This window comes from Porites lutea, chromosome 8, assembly GCF_958299795.1.
Source record: "Porites lutea chromosome 8, jaPorLute2.1, whole genome shotgun sequence".
Lineage (NCBI taxonomy): Eukaryota > Metazoa > Cnidaria > Anthozoa > Scleractinia > Poritidae > Porites > Porites lutea.
This window is the reverse complement of record NC_133208.1, coordinates 29,549,095-29,570,575: the sequence shown is the minus strand read 5'-3', so window position 1 is coordinate 29,570,575 and position 21,481 is coordinate 29,549,095. Positions and strand designations below refer to the sequence as shown.

At 40.1% G+C, this 21,481-nt stretch overlaps 1 protein-coding gene across 1 annotated transcript; it reads right to left on the bottom strand.

Annotated features, from left to right (window-relative positions):
- Positions 1–2,346: 2,346 nt before the first annotated feature.
- LOC140947137 (protein argonaute-2-like) lies at positions 2,347–21,008 on the bottom strand. Its single transcript, XM_073396227.1, has 13 exons — positions 20,890–21,008; positions 20,327–20,755; positions 17,139–17,249; positions 14,688–14,989; positions 13,950–14,006; positions 12,843–13,116; positions 12,276–12,407; positions 11,146–11,320; positions 10,094–10,268; positions 9,225–9,572; positions 6,882–7,682; positions 5,080–5,279; positions 2,347–3,723 (listed from the first exon to the last, which is right to left on the bottom strand). The coding sequence occupies exons 1-13, from the start codon at positions 20,915–20,917 to the stop codon at positions 3,639–3,641; spliced, it is 3,117 nt and encodes a 1,038-aa protein (XP_073252328.1). The 5' UTR covers positions 20,918–21,008; the 3' UTR covers positions 2,347–3,638.
- Positions 21,009–21,481: the final 473 nt, after the last annotated feature.

The following is a 21,481-nucleotide window of genomic DNA, read 5'->3' as shown; positions in this document are numbered from 1 at the left end:
AAGGGTTAATTGTGGCACTTGAAATTTCACTTCATAGTTAATTCGATTCTCTCTGGGTTTGATCATTTGCAGTAGCACTAAGATGTACAACATTAAGTGTACCCTTTGAACATTATACTGTTCACCATACTCTGACAAGAACATGAAATGCTTTACCTCGTTTAGTTACCGATAATGCTTGAATTAGCGTCCCCCTTCAGACAATCCCCCTCCGCCTCTCCCGCTTAACCCTTTGCATATTTTCCCGCCAGTTAAGCTTCATTGTTGTTTTTGGCGCATGCGCTTAAGACAAAATTTTGCAAATATCTATTTCGCTCTTTCTTTCTCTTCCTCTTTCTTCCCCTTTCCCTTCTATTCTATATCGTTTTGTTACCCAACTTATTGTCTTTCTTTCTATGAAATCAGTGTGGCTGGGTAACTTAACAGGAAAGGGAGAAATTTAATTTGCAAAGAGTAGTCGGGGAATAGCGAAAATGGCAACTATTGGGTTAGTCATTCACCATTGAACCTAAGTAGTGCGTGACTATATGAACGTAAATTATACTGTGTGACTCCAATTCTGTACATAATTGACGCATGACCGAATCGTGGTCTGCCAGTCACGTTTCACCAGTTTTCAGAATTCTTTTTCTTAAAAGGGAAAATTCTCGGTTTCATCATGTGTGCTTCAGCTTGTTGTACAGGGACGGAAATATGACAGGTTGTCTATTCAAAAACGACATTTTGGCAAACAAACTTGAAACTAACCCTTCAGATCACGATGGGAAGAATGAAAACGCAGAGGAGAAACTCGTCGGATTTTCCAACCCAGCGCGAATGTTCACACTGCCGTATTTCTATTTACGCCCACACGAATGAGATAGTAAAATTTGTTTTGGTTCGCCATGCATGCAAGATTTTTTTCTTATCAGTGTATTCGCCACTTGCACATCTCCCATAGCGCACCTTATTTGCCCCCCAAATTTTGCATAAACATTTTTTTCAATTTCTCTTGGGACGGCTTTAATACCCAGGAGAAATGAACTACAAAGGTTATGCAAAATTTTGGGGGGCAAATAAGGTGCATTAGGGGAGATGTGCAAATGGCGAATGTCTTGTTTTCTGCCTGTTAATAGGCATTTGCATGATGGCGTCATTTTACTATTACGACCAGAATTCTTTTCGCTTTTCCTCACATATTTAAATTTGGTAGCCCCAGTGAGGTTTAAATAACAAAATAGCTCTAATTTGCACAAGAAAGCAAAACCCTCAGAGGATCCTGGTGATAGTAGTAAAATGACGCCATCATGCAAATGTCCTTTTCCGGGTGTTGATTATGTTTGTGTAAATTTTTCTTGTATTGAATTCTTCTTTTACAACCCCCACCCAACCCCCTTTTCACGTTTCTAATAGCCCGTCTCTAAAGTCCGAAAGTGTCTTACTTAACAAAGAATATCCTACTTTCAGTCAATGACAGTGGATATAAGTGCTTACTACTGGTAAGTTCGTCTGAAAGGATCATTATACGTTCCTGGGAAACTGCCCACCTACCCCTCCCCTAAGCCAACATTTTGCTGTAAGTGAGAAGTAAGTGTTAATGTTGGCTTAGGGGAGGGGTAGGTGGGCAGTTTCCCAGAAACACGATGGTCGATTCGCTTACTAGACGTTTTGTCATATGCCAGAAATTTGGAATATAAACAGTGGGGTATTATAGGCCATTTCCGAGTTCTCTTGGGCCTCCGTATCAAAACGAGGTTAAGTGCTCAAGCCTTTGATATGGAAATGAGTTTTCATTCTCATGCAAATAAAACTCACTTTCACAAGAAAGGTTGTGCACTAGACCTCATTTTGAAAGTGAGGGTTTTTGGAACTCGGAAGTGGCCTATTCATTTTACTAATTTTGGGATTATGAACACACACGTTAGATGGGCCAGGGGCCCGTTTCTCCAAAGTCCCGATAATTAACGGGCCCGGTAAGCTGTCTCGGTTTCCATTAAAGATCGAGGTTTCAATAGTTTTGCATCTAACATGATAAAACTATCAGTTAACGAAACAAAATGGAGTAGTTTGCTAGCCAGGACCCGCGCTCTTATTCTTTTTATTTCGATTTGAATATTTGATTTCGGGCCCGAAAAGTTACCGGGACTTTCGAGAAACGGGCCCCAGGCCAGCAAACTAATTCTGTCCCATAAACAGAGAAAATATCGGGTGTACGCGCGTCGAAAAGTGCGTGCCTGTGCTGGTGGGAGGCGGCGCGCAGTGGGCACCTTGTTACTCTCCATAGTCCTCCCCCAGCACCAAGCCCACCAAAAGCCTGCTCTTAGCTTAATAAAGGCAAGTGCAACGAGGAAAATAGCACATGTAAAAGCATTTATTTTCTTTCCAGTAAATTTGTGTCTGCTGTTACAGTCTTAGTTTATAAGATCACGTTAGGAGATCGTAGTATCAGTTCTTTTGGCAAAGCTTATAAGTTAAGCTCCTTTCCAAACAATAACGTAACATTTTACGATGGTAAAGCGAACAAGTAACTATCAGGATGAATGCAATCGGCATCTTTTGTTGTGTGCATCTTTTGTTCGCAACCAAAAAAATTAGGAAAAAAGTTGATCATAATTGTGGGCTCCGAAAAATATAATATATATTTAACAATTCGCCGAAGGCGAAGTTAATATTGTTGAATAATCCCCAAGACGAAGGCCCGGGTTCAAAGCATCACACTGGAGTTTTTCTATTTCACTGTTATATTATACAGTAAAGTTGGACTTAAGTTGCTCTTCATGTAATTTTACTGAAAGAAACAATCTGACTTCACTCAATGTTATCTAATGCTGACCCGTAAGGACCGGTGAGATAAAACCGACGTCACGTGGTTTCTCAGGGGGCAAACAACTGATAAAATTTGCCAATGCAAAAAATCGCGGACGTGTTTGTTTATTCTAGACCACGGAAAATGAAGAACTTTTTATCTTAAAAACGATAATGGAAAATTATAGGACTGGCGTAAGTGATCATTGTTACTTTTTTTGATGCAGTAGCGACCGTACATGTCCTCACAGCAAGCAATATTGACGTAAAACTTGAGGAAATTCGACCTGTACACTTTGCTTGACCACCAAATCGTTGTCTCGTTTTGAAAGAATAAACAAACTCGACCGTGATTACTTGTATTGGCAAATTTATCACTTGTTTGCCCCCTGAAATACCACGTGACATTGCTTTCATTCCATCACTCCAAAAGCGCGTGCAAAGATGGCGAGTATCGTGAATAAAGTCTATTCTGACACTATCATTATGTACTTTTTTAAATATAATAAAATATTAATAATACACAATTTCGTAGGTTTTATCTTTAAATATTGATCATACCACACAGGTCACTAGAACTCTACTTTACATACACGTCTTCCTTGGTTAAATCTTAACTTTTTGAGTGCTTTGCCTCAATAATGTTACCTAGAACATAACAACAAATTTTGGTTTTAAACCAACAGTAAAACATCAACCAAAACGGCGCCTGGACAACTACCACTAAAAAGGTTAATAACTATAGTACCTAAAGACTAACATTTACTGCCTTTCAAATGATAAGGTTCCACCTTCGAGTTTGCGTGTCCAAAACGGCCTTTCGTCACCTCCCTCAGTGTTTGCGGAACACATTTTTAGGTAAAATACATCCCGCCCTTCATTTTATCGCTGACTTGAATCGCTTTGGAACACTTCTCTACATCAACATCTCCAGCATCCCTTTAAAACAGAAGAAAAGATAGCGCTCAAGTAAAGAGAAAATAATCATTTTATTAACAAGAGAGCGACAATTACGTCCAGGTTGCAGAGGGTTGCAAGGGAGCATAAGGAAAGATGATTTTGCCCACACTACTCAGAAAGACAACCACACAAGAATAAATACAGGGGCCAGGGGAAAAAAAGGGAACGTACACCCCCGCCTGCTGAAATCAGCTGCGGTGCCGACAACTCGGTTGCTGAGGTACGCAAAAACTAGCTGCCAAAAGCCTATAAACAAATATAACAAAATTAGCAAATAAAATAAAAGTCACGAGCTCGAATGAATGCTGACCTAGACTGAATCAAATTTGCAACGTACAACTAAGACGACCCAGTTCGCTGGTCCGTGCCGGAAAAATAGGTATTTCTGCCTGTTCCGCTATACTACACTGTCAGAAATACCATTTTTTGGGCGACGCACGTGTTTTCGCAGGCTAGTCCGAACCGGAAGTGAGGCATTCTCCCTTTTTCATATGCCTTGACGCTGGCAAATTTGCATTGCTATGTGTCTTTACCCTTATATACACGGTTTGCCCGAAAATGTGGGCAAAACCACAGCTTAAGAATGCAAAAAGTGCACTTCTGGTTGTCGTGCGTTGCTCAATTATCCCACCGCGACCATGACAGAAAAAACAACAGGTGAAGTAAGTTAAAAAATAACTCTGCAAACATAAAATTACAGCTTTTGGTACAAAGAAAGTTTATAGAAAACGTGAACTACAACAAGGAGTTTTGATCTCTCATTCTGAACTTTGATGCAGAGTTTAAAAACCTAAGCTAGTTGAATAAATCGCGATGAAGTTAAAAGTAAGTAAATAAAAATTTTTAGGGACGTCGTCGTGGTTGTTCCATAGAACAATGTTCAAGTACTGTAACGATTTATGGCACTTTCCTTCAAAGGCTTCTCAACAAACTTTATGTTATTTTTCTCCCTCTCTTCCCTCCCTAGCTACCTCCCTTATCACAGGCAGCGTGGCAGAGCGGTTAAAGCGCTGGAATTGTAATTCGGAGATTCCGAGTTCAATCCCCGCTCTAACTGCTAGCTAGATTTATTTTCGGTGGTCCCGAGTTCAACTTCCCGCTCACACTTGTTAAACTGTGAGCCAACTGGTTTGCCTCCTGCCAGCTGGGATTCTTACCCTTGTGGGCCACAATGAAAACTTCTGGTTTACCAGTAAATGTGTTAGCCCTACAAAGTTTTTCTCCGTTCTTCCGTTCCTCCTTCTGTCTCGGCTCCCCTTCTCCCCCTCTCCCTCCCTGAGGGGTACCACTTTTATAAGGTCCACGATCACACATTATTTGATCAGGCGTTCTTACCTGCCACTTCCACCATTGGTCACGTGGACCCGAGCATGGAAAGCTGCTAAATGGGCGTAATAAGCAGGGGCTGGCATGGACACACTCTTAGTGCACCGAGCATACACATGACACAGCTGATAAGTGAGCTGTTGAAGACTGTCAGCGTCGAATTCATTGTCGTCATACAACACGTGATAATGCGTTGGTCGGCTTGTTCCCTGTTAAAACAAACGGAGACAGGATGTTGCAAACCCTTCAGCCTCCGGTAAACGCTGGAAGCCGGTTTAAACAAAACAACAACCTGCAGCCACTGTTTGGCACGGCTTAGTAACTAAACGTTGCTCTGCTGACATTGCCAACATGCTTATAGCTCAGGCAACAAGAACTTTTTTTAAATACTTCAAGTGACCCACTAACATACAAATATGTAAGTTCAACGATTGTTTAAGTCCGCAGTTAGACTTATAATAACCGGCCCTGAAACGTTTAGCTAAAACGTCTGTGCAGAGTAGTAAGTGAATACGTGTTTCTGTGAGTTTTAGGTTCTTGACGCTAAGTTAAGCAAGGGATTTACAAAACAAACAAGAGGAATACAGCTTCCCAGAAACTCTCCCCAGTCCTCTTCAACCGTCTTTTGTGTTTCCACGCAACGCTCCTCCCCACCACCCCACTAACGGTCGTGAAGGAGTGTTACGTGACGACACCAAAGACACCACCCTTCTCAGGGGGGCAGGATGTTGCTCCACTGTAACCGTGTTGTTTAGGGAAAGATTTAGCGTACATGCCACAATTACAGTCAACTCTCGCCTTGCGGACACCCCGCTATAACGAACATCCCGATAATACGGACAGCACTGAGCTAAATGCCAGGCAAAAATAATCATTATTAGAGATGTTTGACTAAAACACTAAACTGCCACTATTACGGACTCTCGCTAATGAGGAAACTAACTCAAGGTCCCTACAGTGTCCGCAATAAAGGGAATTGCTTGAAATTTCTGATCAGATGGCAACAAAAGTTACTTGCTTTGTTGAACAACCGAATCTAAATCTACGTGTCAGGTTTTCGATGATCATCTGAAGAAAATTTCACTGACAAACGCAAATGCACTCGCTGAAAATATATAATTAGCAATTACTGAAAGCGTATGAGTAGGATGTGCAGATCGATATGAAGATGTTATCCAGCGCCACCGGATTTCGATTTATTTTGACAATAGGAGGGCAAGGAATTGTGGTAAAATCCGTTTATTGCAGTTAAAAAAATCCAGATATATCGTGGGTAGAAATCGAAAAGTTTTTGTTCCTGTGCGGATTAGGTCTGCTGCCTTGCCTGCTCGCTTCAGGCTCGCTCGCACGGCAGTAATTATATTTTAGTCAAACACACTAATGGGGGGCCATAGAAAGTGTCCGTATTAATGGGGTGCCTATAAAGTGGGGTTAGATTGTAATTTACAGAAATGCAATGGAGGTAACAAAAAGGCACCCTGCTCCCACCCTTCCCTACACATTCCAGGAAAAAAACAATACCATATGCAGGACTCGAAAAAAGTCCCGTCCAGTAGTCTGGGACAAGAAAATTTTCTTGATGGGCATGTGGCTTTTAACTAGAAAATCACTTGCCTAATAGGCACGAGTCCAGACAAGCTATCCTCCAACAAAATCATTAACTTAGACCAGCAAAAGTGGCCCTGGACAAGCCAAATGTGAGAGCTGCTTGTCCAAAGGACAAGTTGGAATTCAATTTTTTTTTTTCCCGAGCCCTGTACAATTATGCAATAACAATTAAAAATAATCTAGCATAGGCAATTGATGGGTACCTGAATACCAAAGTGACTGCACAAATAGAAATCAAACTCATAGGGATGAGTTATTCCACTGTCCACCGTTGTTCCCGGAGGTACGTTCCTGGCTCTGTTCTTGGTTTCATCTCTGCTGTTTTCACAAAACAATCTCGTGTGGTGTCGCTTCTGGACCACAATAAACGTGATCCGAGGACGATATTCTTTCTCAAGTCTCATGCAAGCTTCTTGGACAGCGCGCACTTCGTGAACAAGGACCTGGTCAAACTGGCCTTCACTGACTCCATCCCGATAAAAAATGATTCTAGAAGGCTTGCACTTGGCATTAGCTTTGTAGAACTCAATAAGAAGCTCTCTTACGATAACTGCCAAGTCGTTGATGATTTCCTGAGCTCCACTTCCCTTCTCATGCGTTTGAGCGCGAACTCGAGCCTGATATTTGGTAGCATTAGGATCCATGCTCGCAACCACCGCAGCGATAGATGGAATACCATTCTCAGTGGGGGAAGGGTGAGTGACATCAGCACCAAAAACAATAGTGGTTTTCCCCAGCTTAGGCGACTGTACTGAGGGATCAATAACCTGATTGATACCGCCCAATTTGGAGTTAATCTTAAGTGAGAGGTTAGCGCACACTTGGGCTTGACCTTTAGGTTGCTGAAGAAGTTTCATCTGAACACACTGCGTTGGAACTCCAAAAACATTGTCTCCGACACGTTTGATCTCGGCATAAAGGTCTTTATCTTTGTTAGGCAGAACAGCCATGATAAGCTGGAGTCCTGGGTACTCTACCATCCACTTGGAGAACAAACTTTGTACCTAAAGAAAAGAAGCTTATGGTTACAATCTGCAGTAAAGAAGGTATAAACTGATACCCACTTTTTCATAAACTTTATAAACTGTACATTTTTTGTAACTGTAAATTCTTTCTCTCCTTTGTATAGACTGTTTTAACATGACGTCTAGGCGGCCATACTGGTGTCCCAAAACAATCATACGGCGGCCATGTTGATGTCCCGAACCAATCCTCTGCGATTTGAACTCCTTTATTATGCAAACGCTTTCTTTTGTTTCAATAAATTTGCATAGATGCTGGCCACGTGAGTGAAAACAATCTATACTCTTTCATATATCGATAAAGTTAAAAAGATATGTAAAATAGTATACGAAAGTAAATAGAAGTATAAAAGTATTTTCTGCACCTTAGTTGCGTGGAAGCCAAGATTAGTATTAGCTACCTACGGACCTGTGCACTTGCGTAAATGACTAGAATTAAGGAAAAATAAAGGTCCTTGTTGCTGTTATCTCAACACCACCAAAGGACACGACCCAAATCACTACTTTTACAATGACAGTTTGGGCTGCGTGTACCGAAACATTCTAGTCTACCCAAGGACATATGTCCTTTAGGATAAAAATAATAATGGAATTTATATAGCGCTTATACATCGCTGTTCTAAGCGCTTTACAATGTAAAAAAGGACATAAGAATATCATTAATCACAAGCTGACATATAACCCTACTGTTCACATTGGGAAATTTATAGCATACACATCTTAAAAAGGAAAGAAAACAAAAACAAATATGATGAAACTAAATGTCATATACCTTTTTAAAAAGAAACGTTTTTAACTTAGATTTAAAAAGATCAGCATCAGAACAAGCTCAAATTTCAAAGGAGAACTTGTTCCATAGTCGGGGGCAGCAACGGAAAACGCTCGCTGGCCATAAGTTTTTATGTTAAAATTTGGTTCTTCGAGGCGTAAATGATCCCTTGATAACCGTAATGTCCTTGATTGATGGTAAAATTTTAAAATATCTTCAAGATAACGGGGACCGGAGCCATTCAATGTTTGAAAAGTTATCAAATTTATTTTAAAAACTATTCTCTCCTCAACAGGAAGCCAGTGAAGATCTCTTAGAGTTACGGAGATGTGATCTTTTTTTTTAGATCGGCCATAATTTTCGAGCAGCCGCATTTTGAACGGACTGCAACTTAACTATGTCCCGTTTTTGGCCACCAAAAAAAAAAGAATTACAAAAGTCCAACTTCGAGCTAACAAAACTGTGAATTAGAATTTCTGTGGTACTTTTACTGATGTATTTTCTTATTTTAGAAATATTTCGTACGTGATAGAAGGCACCCTTAACTATTGTATTAACATGTGGTGTAAGTGACATTGTGTCGTCAAAAATCACGCCAAGATTGCGAGCCTGTTGAAAGGGCCTGATGTTTTCCATGCCAAAAGAAATCGTGGGAGGGGGCAACGAATGACGAAAACGGGAGTGCAGAAAGAGAAATTCTGCTTTATCATTAAGCTTTAACTTGTTGGCAGTCATCCACAAATCATCTACAGTACCTCTGTGTTCCGTGCATATCTGACCTCAACTGGATCAGTCATCCTCATTCCTTCTCTGCTAGAAACAGTTGCCATCTGCCTACAGAAGTTCCTCAACTGATTTTCATTACATCTTTGGAAAGGTGCAAAACAAGCCATCGCCCAGGTGTTAATTACTGCTCCTTGATGAAGAGCCTTATCACGCAAGTCCCATGAGCCATCGCGAGGAACCAATGCTTGATCTTGTGGTCCAAGATTTATTTTAGGTGCTGGTAACACTCGGCCGTCAACCCTCACCATTTCAGGGTCCACAGTGGTCTGAAACTCTTTATCCAAGTATTTCTGACTGGTTCTAATCAACTCTTGAGCCTATAAGAAAACACGCAACTGTGTTTTACCAAATTTATCAAAATTCAAAAAGGAACCGCGACCAAATTGAATGAAAACATAAAAATAACTGCTCAAAACGCTAAAAGAAAGGAATAACGTTTAGAGCAGTGATTTTTGAAGGATGCATGGATGGACAAAGTTAGAGAACATTGAAGCGGATTGAAATTGTGGTTTTCGAAAACTTGTTGGCCTAACAGTTTTTCAAAATTCATTGTTTGCTGCTTGTATAATATATACTTTAATAGGAGACATACTTGTTTGACATAAGGCTGCCATTTTGTCATTCACAAGTAATTTTTCAAGTTTAATAGCGAATAGATCGCGTGAAAGGCATTATAAACAAAATGAACAAGCCAAGCCGTGACACAGCCCCTTCAAGTTCTACACCCAGTTTCAGGCCAAACCTTTCTTAAGGTGCCGAACCTATCTATGCAGCGTTTTCAAAGATTAACACCGCAGGAATTATCTCAAAGAATAAGGAGTAGGAAAAAATAACTTACCCAATATTCAATGTCCTGTCGTCGTTCAGGTGCAGGTCGTGCTGTACTTCTGATCATATTCGCTGTCTGTTGTTCAGATAAGTGCCGCTTCTGGCAAGGAATTATGGTGCAAACTTCCATCGGCAGGTAACGGTCTTTCTTCTGGCCAACTTGCAAACAAGGCAGGTGTGGAAACCTGACAATTTGATACAACTCAGTCAACTTCCTTTTAAAAGAGAGTTCAACCACAGAAATATTCGGCTACATTTGAAAAACTGAGTGAGGATAAATAAAGTAAAAAACTAGCAGGGATTTAGCTTCTGTCTAGGTTAACGGGGTGTTAGCAAATCTTGATAATTATCTGCAAGGCAAGAATCGACTAATGTTGCTGGACGCAGGCAAGGCAAAGGAAACTAACGCAAACTGGCGAACACAGTCAACACCGAACCCACTTCAATGGCAACAAAAAATACTGTTCGACTCCCAGCTCGACCATTATCATCACCCCAATGGAGGGGATAGAGTAACCTCGGACCAGCCTCCGTATTAGGGGAAAAAGAGAGGTAGAGAGGTAGTCTGGGGAGGGGAAAGGGCGGCGGAGGGCTCTGCCCACTTTCCCCCCTCCCCAGGCCACCGCCGGGCTCGCTTTGCTTGCCGATATTTCCCCTATTTGACCCTGGCTAGGCATTTAGGCAGCGTCCAAAGAAAGTAGTGTCCGATAGCCCGGGGCTATTGAATTTTGCTATCAGGTTAGTGAATTCAGTTCTTAACCAGCCCGACAGGCAATTGAAGTTTTCAGAGGAATTCAAATTAAAGAAGAACTGTTAAATCAATTCTGCCCATCAAAATGCTTTTGGGGCTAGTTGAAATGACGTTTGAGCTTGTATACGCTAGCTTCAGCTTGCCCGAAGGGCTTTAAAAATGACTTTCTATGCGCCCTGCTAGGGATAGAGTGGGACATCAGCTTCTTCCAATGGTCTCAGCCCTGTGTGACAGCAAAATGCAGCCATATCACGTAACAACTCATGGGAAAGGGTAGTGTACTCTCTACCTGATAGAAAGAATTAGCATACCTCAGCCGTATGTTATATCTTTCCCTGAAATAAGCTGCTACATTTGTTTTTGTACGGCGGCCAGTAGTTTCATCCTCCACGTCAAATTCTCGCCTCTCTGCAGACTGGCTGGACACCCCCCAAACTGTATACTTTCTTTTTATTGAGGCCACATGAGTGGTTTGCACACGTAAACCTACCATGAAAAAGACGATGCAACGATCTTCAGATTAGTGAATATTTAACAAATATTCCACAAGTGCAAGTAGGCTATAATCATCTCATATCCAACAAGCGCAAGTGGGATAATTGTTTTATTAAAACCCCCCACAAAATATCAAGAATTCTTCCCGACTTTATTAAATTTTTTTAAAAATAACCGATTTTCAGCTTGTTTTTAATTTTGGGCAGACACATACAGTTACCATTTTTGGAGAGCATGGCATTGGTACAATGAATAATGGCTGATATACAGTGTACCATAATGGCTAAGCCAATCAGTCTGCTACACAGCCGTTTTTAGTGTCATCACACAACAAATGTGGAGAGGAGCGTTGCGTGACGACACTAAAGACAGCTGTGCAGCAGATAAAGCCAATCAGAGCTCTAGAATTGCATTATCCGATGGTTCAGAAAAATGTCCATGTCTTCCCATAGGTTTTTTTTAGCTTACTCCCCTGAAGCATCTCTTATCTGAACTGTACTTTAAAATTTAGAGCTTAAAAGTTCTGTTATACTCAAAAAATGCTCACCGATTTGCAATGTTATGTACTGTATTTTGATGCGATTGTCAATATGAGGTTAAAAAACTAAAATAAAGAAAATGATAATGTTGCATTGGCATTTAAGTTCCATTAACAGTCTACCAGATATGGCTTCAGTCATTGACTATTCCTATGTCAGTTATGGAGCCAGACACAAAATTAATGCAGTCATGTGGATGAAACCTTTAATGTGTGGACATTCAAATCAAACTTCTTTGACCATGCATACACTGTACTGTCACCTGTTACTATTTATTGTTTTTGAGTGTGTTATGAGACAATACTTAGTATTTCTCATGAATTTTAAGTGACTTAGGACACTTCTGAAGGTGAGAGGGTAATTAGTCTAACTAATGATCAAGTTAAATACAAAAACCTCCTTATTACCACGTATAGCCTTCTCAAGCTTCCATCTGTCAATCTGACACCTGGGGTCTTCAAGTTGATGGGGCAATAGCTGCAGGGTTTCACTAACAAATTCAACGACACCTTGACTCTTATAAAAGCCCTTGGCAGAAACTGAAATGCAAAGGTGCAGTGTAGTGTACATGTAAAGAGGAAGAAATCATCCTTTTTTACCAAATAATATCAAAAGCTTTTTCAAAATTAATACAGTCAGTGCCTTTAAATAAGCAACGCCCTCGGGAAGAAGTAAGCAAGTTTATTATCTGGAGCTGCTAATTCGATTTAATTAAACAACAAGGGACTTCACCACTGGTATTGACACATCATCAGTATCATGCTTGTTCCACAGATGTAAATTTTGTGGGGAAACTACTGATGGCATCCCAAAGTCTATGCAATCTTTTAAGGCTAATATTAATTACTTAAAAATAATCTTTTGCTTAAAACAGTGTATATTTATGGGAATCATTATAACTATTGTAAGTGCAACTACATGTAGCAGCCAAGTGCTTATAACTGCAAGGTATTAGTCTACATGTAAGATCTTACCATCAATGTTAACCAGCATTGCCTTCCATTGTGAGGGTCTTATACTCTGGTAAAAACCAAACTGCACTTCACACCCTTCCCCTAGGTCTTTTGCACCATAACCATCAAGAGGAAAGAATGATCGACCAACAGGTGTAAAATGGTTTGAAGGTATCTGTCGCATAACAATGTCCAGTGCCTGCACAGCATCTTGGGCTGATTTTCCATTCTGTTGTCCCATAAGGAATTTTCTTAAAGATTCAATACTGACTGATGCTGCAAACTGGATCTTAACCTGGAAAAGACAAATAAAGTCACCCGTACTGATCGTCCCTACTGTTTTACAATACAGATCATTGAGGGTCAATCAAACCTCTGCAATTAATTGCCTGGACCCGAATTAACTAGACTTCTTTATTAAAATTGTAAAACCCAAATTTTTCTTCAATAATAAGTCAATATTAAAAGACCTAAGGGAATTTAAATGCTTCTAGAAATTTAATAACTATCGTGTCAGTAAGAGTGGGTCTCCTGCATTGTAAACTTAATTTTTAAGAGACCTTTAGATTCTGAGACGAGGACCAATATGAGTACGAGATTTTCCCAGTACTAAGTAGTGCACGCGCATGAACCAGCTTCATTCTGGTGGCAAAACGTGGTAGCCGTTGTCATTCTACGCTGTACTATGAGTTTTAGCAACAAAGCCATGGTGGTGAAAACAAATTATCATAGGAATTTTATCATATAGCGATCGGGAGAGGGCTATAGTATACCTCCTTCAACGGAAATAAACAAACCAACTTTCGTGGTGAAAAAAAGTACTCCGGCAATGATGCTTTCTGAGGTGTCCACGATGTTTTAGAGAATCCAGTGTAGGCGAGACACGAGAATACTAGGCAAGAAAACTTAAAATTAAATGTCATCCTCGCAGTCGTCCTAGACGTCCCCGAATCTAAAGCTCTCTAGTTTGTATCACTTTTAGTTGTAAATACTGTATACTCTTCTAATGGCCTTGATAATTAGTTATCAAACATGAAGTTAACACTTTTTATTAAGCTTCTGGTAGAGCAATGTCCGAAAACCCTCCTTGTAGCTGTTGTACCTACAGCTGTAAGCCTACACACCAACCTTAAATACTCTGTCCCTTCCACCATCCGCGCCAGGCAGAGTTACATCAAGTTCAGCCTGGGCAAAAAGACAAAATTTTATAGAAAAGTGTGAATGAGTAAAATTAATTAATAATTATTCACTCTTACCATGGTGTGGTACACAAAAGTTACATTAATATGATACAGTGTATACTAAGGGAACATTAGACAGCAGGGACTTCAATAAGCACCGATAACCAGCGAAACCTGTCGGCCAGTATGCTAGTGTCCCCCTTATTGACACGGGTAATGAAGTATAAAATTAAACAAAGATTCTGACAAAACTTTAATTAAAGCAGTCGTAAAACTGAAAAAAAAAAGAAACTGTTTAGTTTTTGACAATACAACATTTGCATGAAGTTCAGAGAGCTACTAATTAATCATACTCACAGAGATTCTGTTCATATTCATTGTTTTCCAGGAAATGTATCAGCATACTAATCACTACTGTTGATAGGAAATCTTCCCATATCCTACTTTACTCAATTTAGTGCACAGAACACTGAAAATCGCATTTTACGGCTTACAAAAATTTCAAAAATTAATTTTCTGGGGGAGCCAACCCCAAAACTCTACTTTGAAGATAAGGGGAATAAAATTAATGCCCCTTTTTGATACAGTCTATTCAAACCTGCTGGCTGTACTTCAGTTTTTAATTTATTAAAACCCCTGGGACGGTGTAGAGAAAATCAGTAGATTCAAAAATCGATTCACTCACTGGAGTAGGAAGCTTTATCCTACTGTAGAGGTTCACCTCTCCATCAAATGCTGGCTTGTGGCCTTGAAACACAGTACTTTGATACTTGATGATAATCTCATTAACAACATCTCTTTTCACTACCCGAGGGCACTTGTCTGGTGTTATTTCAACATGGTAGTGATAAAGATCTGACAGCCTTGGTGAAATGTTCATGCGGAAAAAGTTGGCTCTTAACTTTATTGGTCTGCCCAGAGTACCATAACCAGGTCTTTTTGGAGGGCGAAGGTTACCATTTTGCTGCATTTGGCGAGCTGTGTGTTCTGAGCAAAATTAGAAACGTATGTCAAACTACATGTATTGAACAAGTCATGTACACTGTAAGCATAAGTGGTCTTCTTCGGCAAGAGAGAGGATAGATCGTGAGGGATTAATTCAAACAAAAGTGCAAACAGCTACAGTGTAGCCACTGCAAACCAATCATTGTTAATAACCCATAAATAAAATATTGACAATGGGTCAGTAAAGGAAATAACTGCTACATTTTTTCAACATCCCTTTTACTCTTGTTTCAAATACAGTCCAATGCAACCTCCTATTACGACCATTGTGGTTACAAAGACTTAGTGGTTACTCACGGAGGTGGTCGCGTATGAGAAGAGAACCACAGGGGTTGATCTCTCCCAAGAAATTGTCTGAACACATCTATTTTATGGAAGACAGACTATTGCATGTAAAGTTTTAAAGTTTTATTGACACGTATACTGTAGTTCCATGTTTTTTGCTACGAATCTTACTTATTTAAGTAGCATTAGTACAAACAGCAAACACAGAGATCAGCATCGACAAGTGGTCACTTACAAGAGGTTTAAACAACAGAAAAATTATTAAACCATTAGCCCCAAAAAGTGCTTGTGGACGCTTACAGAAAGGGGTTGTTTACAAGAGATTCCAACTGACTGGGAAAGTTTTGGAGTTTTGGATAGGACATTGCTTGCTTATGGGCGGTGGTTTAGAGGTGGCAGAGCTTGAAATAATGGCCAGTCAACGGAAACTGTCTGGACTGATTGGGGAGTTGACAGGTCAACCTTTCGTCTTACCAGTCATGTTGACTGGTCACATTCGATCATATTGAAAATGAAATAAATTAAAATTTCCATGCGGTTCAGTTCTTTAAGTAATGGGCGTAACATGGATTACTGGCCAGTTTTAGGATAAAGATCTCACACAGTGATACGCACACTAAAAATCAATACACTGTATATTTGGAGGCGCCAGACAAATTTAATTGTACATGATAATGATATTTGACATGTTACAGACAGTGTACCCCGTACAAAACGAGCAGCGCTGCTGCAGCGCTGCAGAATGACTTCAAGAAGCGCTACAAAAGAGCTGTAAAAGGGCTGGCTGCAGCAGTAGCAAATTTTGGCTGTTTCGCGCTGCAGTGAAAAGCCCTTCGACAGTGATAAACGGCGCTTTTGCAGTGGTGCAGAAAATTCTGGAATCACGATCTGCGCTGCAAAGTGGCTGCAAAGTGGCTTCGAAAAGACAAAGAATGTTGTTACCTGTAATGGCCTACCACTCGTTAGTACAAAAAAAAGAAATGCAGACTTCAATAATACAATAATCATGATACATGGTAAGGCTTTTCTGGCGATTCATGTTACTGACGCTCAAGAACATTGCGCTATCAGATCGACCAAAGCTGAATTGTAGCGTTACTGCAGCTACTTCGCAGCATTTTAAAGTCGGCAACTGCGATGCAAAACTGCTGCCAAGAGCTTCAAAGGCTGCACAGCGCTTTTGCATCCCGCTGCAACTTGAATTAAGCTGCTATTTGGCTTCTAAAATGCTGCTAAACAGCTGTAATTTAGCTGTACAGCTATTTTGAAGCGATTTTGTGGCGCTGTATAGCACTGCAAGTTTCGTACGGGAGTCCTCTGAATACACATAAGCTTATTTTCATTGCCACAGTGACTGTAATTTATTTTTATTGTTGACAATGAGTGCTTTAAAGTGCTATAAGCTCTAAGCAATGACTAGGTTCCTGTTCATGGGTTCCTGTTTTAAGAGTTATTTATCTTGTAAATTTGACTGGCCAGAAAAAAAGATACATGACCGATCTAAAATGATTTGGCCAGTTGTTGTGTCCAGAGACTCTCCAGAAATTATTTCGGGCCCTGGATGGTCCCATGTGGAGGTTTGACTGTACATTAGTTGAGTAATTTGTCTGATAATAGGTCTCAGTCATGCAATGGAGTTCTTAGATGTAAAATCTACATTATAATAACAAATATAACAAGAACTCTAATCAGGTACTTACACCTGACTTGTATATTAAGTAGCTAGCCTTTTATGTTCTGGTAAAGCCTGTCTGAAATAACTATTGCCTGCTTTTACTGACTACTTTCACTTTTTTGTATGTTTTTCCATGACAGTTGATGAAAAAGTATTATTTCCATTACCTACCTCCAGTACTTAATCCAGATCCCAACTTGGTTGCCAATTTTTTCACGTCTGGGTCAGTTGCAGAAGCACTGGCTCCTACAGCTGCTTGGGCCTGTGGTAGTCCAGCTTTATCTAAAAGAAAATTGTATAACCATGGATCAAGAAAGAATTTAGCCTGCATACATGTAGCAAGCATTTCCAAACGAGTTTGTCGAGAAAAGTGGAATGAGAGTGGAAAAGAGGGTTGAGGAGGGGAGGGGGAGGACAGAATATGAAATGCTTGCGTGCACCCCAACGAATCTGGTAATACATATACATGTATTTATACGCAAGAATGTAGGTGCAGTGTGGTAGAATTGACTGAAAAGTGATCATTAATGCTTGAATATCTATTATATTATGCATGAACAGAGTTTTATCAGATCTGAGCCAAAAGGAGGCTTTGCTAACACTGTTTTTTTTATCCCTTCAAAGTATAATATTGAAGTTTGAGCAATGGATGCCATTTTATGGCAATGTCAGAGTGTGATCCCTGTGAAACCTGACTGTTAAATATTCAAAGACTGTTTATGTATAGGACACTGATTCATCAACGTATCAGTGTCTGTATCAGTGTCAACGCCACAATCATTACTCAGACTCATAAATTTGAACGCATGCCTGTTTTATTTGACCCTGGTTGGCTTCTTGCTAGTTTTTGTATTGTTGTTTAACTTCTTTCGTTAGCTTTCAAATCACTCAATAACCTTTCACCTAGCCTTTCTAGAGGACAGACTTAGCTAACAAATGCACTCATGGAACTTACGGTCCACATCTTTATAATAGCAGCTGCTAGAACAACCTAGAACTCGCACAAAAACTTACTAACTTCCCTAAACTGTGGAATGCACAACCATTAGGACTGAAAACATATCTTTTTAGAGAGTAGGTCAATATTTTTTAAAACAATTTTACTGAATAGCTGTAAATTCTAAAAGTATCAATATTGCAACTTAAATGTTATTAGTCTTTTGAATAAATTGTTAAGGTCATAATAATATATTAATTTTAATAGTAGAAAATGTGAAAAAAAGTGTTAAATGTACTGCTACCATGGTCCACAGTCAGTCAAAAAGAAATTGGTGAAATTAGAGAACTTGAATTGAGTATAAAGTGTGTAAACTTACTGCTACTGCAGTCCATAGTCCTCTGGGGGAGGGGGGGGGGGGGGGTGAAATTAACTAAGAGTGCATTCCCTTGGGATAATCCGGATCAGGATCAGTGATCTGAGATCTCTTGGATCATGGTACATCAAATAAACGGATCAATCCTTTCCCAGGTTGAATTAATTGGTTCCTTTGATGTGCTATGATCTGAGTGAACTTGGATCACTGATCCTGATCCGGAACATCCAAATGGAATGCACCTTAGGTGTGTAAATGTACACTGAACTGCTACCTTGGTTCATATGTTCGTATGGTAAATAGCACTGTGCACAGATTCTAAAAATAGTTTACATCAGATGAGACCCGCCGCATGACTCAGACAAACTTTGCTTCTCTCCCAAAGGCTTTGTATGCACTTTTGCTGAGTATTGAGTCAAAACAATGTTTTTTTTTTTCCCATATTTTTATCGGAAAATGGTAAAAAGTAAGTGTTACAGCTGGGAAGAGTGTAAGAGGGACTCAAGGATCCCTGAAAAAGTGGTCTGAGTTGCTAAATAAATACGAGAAATCCAGAAAGAAAGTGAAGTACGCCATGTTCTATGGAGTGACCAGGCTGCCAGAAAATGGGTTTTAGATACTGGACAGTCTGAAATTTAATCGTTTTTCACAAATTCTGATGGAGATTTAATTCTTCTGAAAACAAAATCTTTCTTTAGAAATCTCAAGTGATTTCAAACATTGCCTTGGGTTTGAAGCCAGACTCAATTGTCGACCTTGGGCATATGGTGAAATCTCAATGTTTTCAACACTTCACCGGCGTGACACACTGGGTCATTTAAAGGTGTATAAAAGGATATTCAGAAAAATTATCATCAAAACCTCTCTGGAGCATTTGATGTTTGTTGGCAAATGCCAAGCAATTCTGAAAACAGGTTTGGTCTTGTAGTGGACAAATTCTCCAAGCTTTGGCATATTTGAATCTTGAATCGCGGGGACGGTTATCAGATTATTATTACACTAGCCCGGCAGTCTGAAATATTACTACAGTCTCTCAGTTTTTCACGAAAATCTGAACTTAAAAAATTGAATATCTGGTATGACTACGAGTGTTTCTACTTTGGCGCACAGAAATCAAAATTTCTAAACAAATATCAAATTTTCTTAAAAGAATTCAATGAGAATTCTTGAAAAATAATTGGACATGAATATCAGACTGCTGGGTATCTTGTTCTTTGAAAATATTTACCGGCTGCAATAAGGTATCGAAACACAGCATTTAAAAGTCCTTTCACTTTCCACTCTGTTTCAATCCTTTGTACTTAAGCTATGTTTTGATTTGTTCTACATTATATTCCCATGGACCTTTGTTGAATTTCGAAACTGGAACGCTCCTAAAAATGCTAAAAGGGCAAGCAGAACTGATAGCAAACTGTGTGTTTTCATACAGCGCTCTTGCGAGCTTTTGCAGAAATGGCCCATATTTGTCTGAGTCTTGGTATGGGTCACGTTTTTGTGATGTCATCTGTGCGCCACGCTATTTCAATTTGGTAGAATGGCTGCTTTATTTTAAACTGGCTTAGGCCTGGTTCAGACGCCGCTCCACTCATGTGCCAAACCTAACTGATGAATTAAGTACGGCAAAAGAGCAGCGTCTGAATCAATTTGGTACGGCAGGTTTAGTTTGGTGCAGCAAAAGCGTTAAGTTCAACAGAGTCGGTCAAACTTTTGTCGAACTTAACTTAGGTTCGACACACGGTATGCTGTCTGAATCAGATGTCGCGCCAGTGTCACTCCAAAGTCGAACTTATTCAGTTAGGTTCGGCACATGAAAAGTACGGCGTCTGAACCAGGCCTTAGTTAACACTGTGGACCGCGGAGTCGACCACGGACCATATTATGCTAGCAAGAGTTGTTGTGGAATATTTCAGTGGCGGGGTAGTCTGAAGTTTAGCCATATAATATACTGTCACTAAAACTCCTTATGACCACTCGGCCAAAATACCAAAATGTAGGACACTCAACTAGCAAAGTAAATCATGACCGAGGGCATGTATTTTGTAATACCTTTAGTGTCTGGCGGAGAAGAAGATACATGTGACTTTCCCTTAGATTGTTTGGGCTGCTGCTGCCTTGATTTTCCCTGTGTTGCTTCTGTCGACGGTATGCTTTTGTCTGATGAAGGCTCTTTTGCACAAGGACCTCTTACATCTGGCTTTTGGTCGGCTGAAGATCGCGATGGATTCTTTGTTTCTGAAACAGATGAACAAGCCCCAAGTGTTTCTTCTGCTTTTGACGCAGGAGAACTTGCACTTGCCACTGGTTTCTCCTCTCCTTCAGCAAACTGGTGAGCAATTTCTTCCCTTTCATCAGGAGGTTTTGATGCACCTTCGCTTCTTCCTGGAGTAGACAACGGCTCTTGTCCTCTTCCTCTTCCTCGTCCGCCTCCAGAACCTCGACCCTTAGATTTTCGTTTATTTTTGCCTTTCCCGTGACCTGGAGAAGACATTTTATCATCTAATTTTTAACTTTCCTAAGACATTATCATCATCACATAACCTTTTCAATTCCTCGTATCAACGACGATTGCGACAAACTTTAAAACTTTTCCCAAAATATAAAATGCTTACTTGCTTGATCTTGTAGGGGAATAACCATGACGTAGCCAACAAAATTTTCCAGTGTCAACCAATGAAAATCATCTCTCGAATTCTTAGGAAGCAAAAATTCATTTCCGCTTCCTTTCCAGGTAAGAAGAAACAATCCAATGAAATTGTTAAGGAAATTGTTTGCGGCGAAGAAAAGAAATCAGAAAAAGGTAAAATCTCCGGTTTTGGACTCCATTCGTTCGCCATGAAAAGTACGAGGCCCGCAGTCGTATTGGTGGGGTGGTCAGTGGCACCTTTCTTGAACTGTGAGCAAGTACCTCATATATGGTAATTTTAATGTACCGATATTCAAGGTTGCTTTATGCCGGGGTAAAAAAAACTCGACGTCTATTTCCTTTGTCGTCTTGTGTACTTGCTATGGCTCAGTCAATTCCAAGCGTGCCCATCCCCCCCCCGGGCATTTGTCGGGTTTTTGTCATTTTTGTTTGGAAAACCTGCAAATGCCCCTCAGTGTGGCAGGACGGTTCATTTAAAAAAACACGCAGAGGCTTAAAGAAAGTGTGCAAATGCCCACCCCGGGACAATACCAAAACTTCATTTTCCTGTAAATAAG

Bases quoted from the DNA above. Each gene is read 5' to 3' on its own strand.
- LOC140947137 (XM_073396227.1), bottom strand. From the start codon at position 20,917: ATGGTTATTCCCCTACAAGATCAAGCAA. The intron at 9,573-10,093 runs GTAAGTTATTTT...GTTTTCTTATAG, and splicing joins GACAGGACATTGAATATTGG to GCTCAAGAGTTGATTAGAAC. The intron at 3,724-5,079 runs GTAAGAACGCCT...TCTGTTTTAAAG, and splicing joins ACCAATGGTGGAAGTGGCAG to GGATGCTGGAGATGTTGATG.